Genomic DNA, 6,000 nt, shown 5'->3' with positions numbered 1-6,000 from the left:
GTAGGTTGCCAGAGGTTGTGGGTTCGGGGATGGGGATTAAGTTGCATTACAGTATATTCTAATGAGTTAAGTGTAATGGGTACACCAAATTGTTCCAGTAGGAGTCAGCCACCTACTTGTGACAGGTTGACAGATATGGGAAGATGTCATTATAATGTGTATGTTTACTATGGGGGACCAACAACTTATTTTATTTACCTTATTGCACTGACAGATACTTTTATAATTTTACTAGTTTCAAATATTTGGGTTTTCAGGATGATATAACTTTATTTATTTGGTAAAAGTGGAACTGTATTCCTTCTGGTTTTCTTCATTGTTCATGATTTTGTGGAAAGCATTCACTAAAGAGTCTATAGTGAATGCTGCTATTAACTTGTGTTTACTTTAGCTACTAAACCAACATCAGGACATCCAAGCAAGTTCTGACAGAGAGCAATGCCATTGAACCCATTGGACAAACACATTTGCATATTTCTCCCAGCATGCTTTGTTCCTTCCAAACTTTTGACAAGAAAGTAATCACATTAAATAAGTGGTGGGTGGAAATAATCATTAGCCTATTCTTAGTTAAACATGCAGTTTTGGAACATTCAATAAAGACAAATTAAAAAAGAGACTATTATGACTCGACACCCTAAGTGAGGCACACATGTTATGAGAGTGGTATATATAGGCCTACCTATCACATCAATATCCGTTTCAGTGTAGAATGGTTAGTTCCTTGCTCTGCTTTCCCCTAAGAGCGCAACGGACAAACAACCATGTCCAACCCTGTATCACCCCGTATCGTGCTGTCAATCTGTTTTCCAAGTACGGTGCGTCGAAGGTGCGTCGAAGGGACAAAATAGCGGCATGCGATTAACGCGTTTCCACGTGTGAACGCTGACAGCCCTTATATGTGCCCTTATATATAGCCCATATATATATGTAAGGGATAATGGGTAGTGAGCCGGTGATTACTGGCGAAATAATGACCGACAGGTGATATTGAGCCTGACGCGCAGCGGAGGGCTTAATCATTCACCTGAAGGTCATTATTTCCAGTAATCACCGGCTCACTATACATTATCCCGCTTAGAACACGGCCTACAACTAAATCATTCAATAATCTGACAAAAATAATTATTCAAATAGATTTTTTAATAGCGTTTTCAACGACAAAGCGGTTTCATTCATCATTGGCACACAAGACACCACAGCTGCAACTGGTTGGCCTAATTAGTAGTGTCTGCAGACAAAATGCTCTTATCAACTGATTAATCCAGGTGTGGCAGAGCAGCAGTCGGTTGTCGAGAAATAATGACCGGTGAATCTTGTTGATTGACCAATCAGAATCGAGTATTCAAGAGAGCCGTGTTCTAAATATATATATATAAGGGCATATATATATATATATATATATTTATAAAACGGCTCTCTCAAATCAAGCAATCTGATTGGTTCACAGCCATTGTATACATCCAATAACCCACTCCAATAACCCATGGCCATGGGTTATTGGTTGCCATGGCAACTCTCTTACTAAAAGCCTTTGGTTACCTCAAAAAAAACAAATGGCGGAGACAGCTGTCAGATCCTTGTGAATCGATCTTCGCTTATAACTTTACTAATACTTCGCAGAAAATTATGTTTTGTACAAGAATAAATGCGGGCTAATGTCTTCTTTGCAAAAAAAAGGCTGTTAACCCCGCATTTAACCACGCATTTAACCCCGTAACGTTAGTTGGTGTCGGGCTTTGCAGAAAGCACTCAGCTTCTCAGCAAGCACTGAGAATGCAGCGCTGCGCTCGAGCTGCCTGTCGGCTTTCCAGAAAGCTCTCAGCTTCTCAGCAAGCGCCAGGATTGGCCAATGTCAACTTCAGTCTCCAGAACGATCCAATCAAATCACCCGCACGTTCTTGCGGTCCCGCCTTACAGTAGTGTTTCAACTGACTCTATCAGAATACCATGCCAGTCGGACTTATAGTATTATTATTATTATATTATTATACTTGGAAACCGTTTTATAAAAGCAATATAGCACTCGAGCTGCGTGGTGTTGTGGAATATATCCCGCTGATAAGCTGTTATCCCACGAGGCCGCAGGCGGGATATATTCGGCACAACACACTTGCTCTCATGCTATATTGCTTAAATATATACTATATATATATATATATATATCTTATCTTATATATATAATACGAGGGATCAGCCGAGCAGCATTTTGGTAAACAAACCACTTCACTGGGTGGCAACGGCAATGGAACCCTATGGAGCCCAAGTGGCGCGAGGCTTGTGTCTGACTCTAGCCTGGCAAATTCTGTTTACATTTTAAAAACTGCGACAGTTCACACAACTTTAACATGACATGCATATTATATACATCAAACTCTTGAACTAATTCTGCTCTCACTCAGAATGTCAAAGTATAAGCGATGTGATGTATAGTTTTTGAGATATTAACGTTTCTTTGGCACAACTCATACTATTAACTGCCGCGGGGTTCCGCATTTCTGGGTGGCAAGTGACGTCATGCTGATTCGTCCTATACACACACACACACACTATGCTGCCACTTTCGACACAGGGGTGTACAGTGTGTGTCCAACATTTGCCTGAAAATGTCACTCCGGGTGACCTTTGGGTGGGTTTGAGGGGCCACCATGCACTCTAATGAACAGCATTTATCAATTTAGATGCTGAGAAGAATGTTCTCAATGTTATTATTATTATTATCTTTGCCAGGAGATAGTGTTTTTGTCTGTGTCTGTCTGTCTGTGTGTGCGTGTGTTCTGTGTGTTCTGTGTGTTCTCTGTCTGTGTTCCTCCTCTCCTCTAGCTTGGTCTCGACTTCAAACTTTGGGAGTGTGCTAATATAAAGAGTAGTGACGGAGTGCAGTGACCTGTTTTTGTGCAATTCGGCATAGCGCCACCTACTGGCAATTTATATTTTTTATCTCAACAACTTATCTGAGTGTGTAAAGGAGTATGTGACGGAGTGCAGTGACCTGTTTTCGTGCATAGCGCCACCTACTGGAAATTTCGTTTTTCATTTTTAGCTCAACAACTTATCTCAACAACCATTTGTCCCATCGACTTCAAATTTGGGGAGTGCGCTGATGGGAACTCCACACAGTGCAGTGCCCAATTTTGTGCAATTCGGCACAGCGCCACCTACTGGCAACACAAAAAGTGATTTGTTCCTCCTCTCCTCTAGCTTGGCCTTCGCGTATCTCGAGAACCGTTGGTCGGATCGACTTCAAACTTTGGGAGTGTGCTAAGGAGTAGTGACGGAGTGCAGTGACCTGTTTTTGTGCAATTCGGCATAGCGCCACCTACTGGCAATTTATTTTTTTATCTCAACAACTTATCTCAATATCTCGAGAACCGTTGGTCGGATCAACTTCACACTTTGGGAGTGTGCAAAGGAGTACGTGACGGAGTGCAGTGACCTGTTTTTGTGCAATTCTGAATAGCGCCACCTACTGGAAATTTCGTTTTTTTTGCTCAACAACTTATCTCAACTTCAAATTTGGGGAGTGCGCTGATGGGAAATCCACACAGTGCAGTGCCCAATTTTGTGCAATTCTGCACAGCGCCACCTACTGGCAACACAAAAAGTGGTTTATCTTGAGAACCGCTTCTCCGATCAACTTCAAACTCGGGGAATGCGCTTAGGGGGAACCAACGGAGTGCAAGGAGCTGAATTCCAGGCAATTCCGCATAGCGCCACCTACTGGCAATTTCTTTTTTTGATTTCAACAACTGATCTCAACAACCCTTCGTCCCATCGACTTCAAATTTGAGGAGTGTGCTGATGGGAACTCCACACAGTGCAGAGCCCAATTCCGTGCAATTCCGCACAGCACCACCTACTGGCAACACAAAAAGTGGTTTATCTTGAGAACCGTTTGTCCCATCAACTTCAAACTCTGGGAGTGCACTTAAGGGCACGCACCAGAGTGCAGGGAGCTGAATTCCATGCAATTTGGCATAGCGCCACCTACTGGCAACACAAAAAGTGGTTTATGTTGACAACCGTTCATCCGATTGACTTCAAACTTGAGGAGTGTGCTGCTGGGGACTCGACGTAGTGCAGTCCTGAATTTCGTGCAGTTTGACAGCGCCACCTACTGTCAACACAAAAAGCAGTTTATCTTGAGAAACATTCGTCCGATTGACTTCAAACTTGGGGAGTGCGCTGCTCGGACCCAGATGCGCCCTTCTACGCGTAACCTCATCCCCTAATAAAAAAAACTAAACCACAATTATTCTAACACAAACTTGACAAAACCACAAATACATGCGTTACAACACATACAATAAACCCATCATAACAAATACATCACCAAAACACTCAAATAAAAGCAGACAATAACAATATATGATTTACAATATCATCTCAGTATGACAACACTCACTACCACATAATTGCATTCAGATGATGTCTCCTCACACACATGGTCTATGGATCAGCTTGGGGGGAAATGCGGTCCTGGCGGAGATCTGCACTCCTGAATCCGAATCAGCATGACCAGGGGCGGAGCGACCCTATCAGCCCAGAGGGGGCGAAGCTCTTAGGGGGGCCCCATCAAAAAAAAAAAAAAAAAATTTTTTTTTTTTTTTTTTTTTTTTGAAGGCCAGGCCAGGCCGCAGGGCCGGTTCCAGAACAAGATGACAGCATGACATCACTTGCCACCCAGAAATGCGGAACCCCGCGGCAGTTAATAATATGAGTTGTGCCAAACAAACGTTAATATCTCAAAAAACTATACATCACATCGCTTATATTTTGACATTCTGAGTGAGAGCACTCAGAGCAGAAGTAGCTCAAGAGATCCCTCGTATGCAGAAACATAATTTGTATTGTATAGCTTCGTTTAAATGCTTAATTTATAGTTTTAATGTGCAAATTAATTAATGGCTTCTATGTGCTCTAGTCTTGTACAGAAAGGTTATTTTACTTTGAAAAACGGCCAACGGAAATGCTTATTGTTGCTCGTAATATTGTTGCTGGCGGAACACAGAGGTGCTGTAGACAGCAGCACCCCGGCTCGGTTGCATCTGCATCATCATCGCCTTCACCAAAAGCGTGTGCGTGTTGTTTTTGCATAATATAACGTGTCCGCACTCATCTAAAGTAGTCAGGAAGAGCATCGTCCGACAGGTGAACCTCGTCGTGTTCTTGCAACAGGCAGGGCTCGCCTGTCTGTCTTCTCCCTAGCCCCAGTGACGACACAGTCTTCTCCGGGCTCCTGCTATGTCCGGCTCCGTGTTCCCGCTGCTCCCCGTCCTGCTGGCAGTCTGGCCGGGTCCAGGACCAGCTCTGTCCGCTCAACTGGACGGAGCTCCTCCGTCTAAAATAGGTGAGTGAAGCTCCGTGTGAGGACACAACCAGCGGGCGGCTTAGCTTTGCTAACGTTAGCCGGTGCTGCAGTGTGCTCCACTCACAGGGAGGATGGAGTGGCTGTGGCAATAGCTAGCTAACGTTACCTGGAAGATTTGATATGGCGTCCGAATATACTTTCCAGAAATTCGACAGTTATCTGCAACACTTGTTTTTAACGTGACTCCCATTTTTCACGAGGTGAAATAAACGATCTGGTAACACTTCATAATAATGTTCAGTCGTAAGTCATTTATAAGCCTTTAGTTAATGATGAACTAACCATTTACAAAACATGAATATACATTTGTAGATGATTAATACATGTTATGTTAACATATACAAATGTGTTTAAGTAATCTCTAAACTTGTGTTCCTCACCTGTTTTAAATGATGTGTAAATAATTTACAATTCATTTACAAGGCTTTCTGCATCCCCTAATCTAAAGTGTAAACCATTCATGACACATACATCTGTTACATACAAGGGGGTAGCTCTGTTTGTCAAAATTGAAGCCAATGTAGAAGTGTGATCTTTGCCTGCAGGGGGCGACCCATTCATTTGTGGACTTCTGTTTTGAAGCCTCAAGTATGGCCTCAGTAAACACTTTCCTAATGTGTTTATGGTCT

At 42.9% G+C, this 6,000-nt stretch overlaps 1 protein-coding gene across 1 annotated transcript in view; it reads left to right on the top strand.

The window, feature by feature from the left end:
- Nucleotides 1-5,244: 5,244 nt before the first annotated feature.
- Nucleotides 5,245-6,000, top strand: part of pcyox1l (prenylcysteine oxidase 1 like) — a gene marked incomplete at both ends in the record, with an annotated part of 52,535 nt that continues 51,779 nt past the window's right edge. The window contains one exon of the mRNA XM_083646419.1: nucleotides 5,245-5,350. Coding sequence (XP_083502545.1) covers nucleotides 5,245-5,350 — 106 coding nt within the window. The remainder of the gene's footprint in view (nucleotides 5,351-6,000) is intronic.

The sequence above is a fragment of the Poromitra crassiceps genome (assembly GCF_964638095.1).
Source record: "Poromitra crassiceps genome assembly, chromosome: 1".
NCBI lineage: Eukaryota > Metazoa > Chordata > Actinopteri > Beryciformes > Melamphaidae > Poromitra > Poromitra crassiceps.
This window is presented reverse-complemented; position numbering and strand designations above follow the sequence as displayed.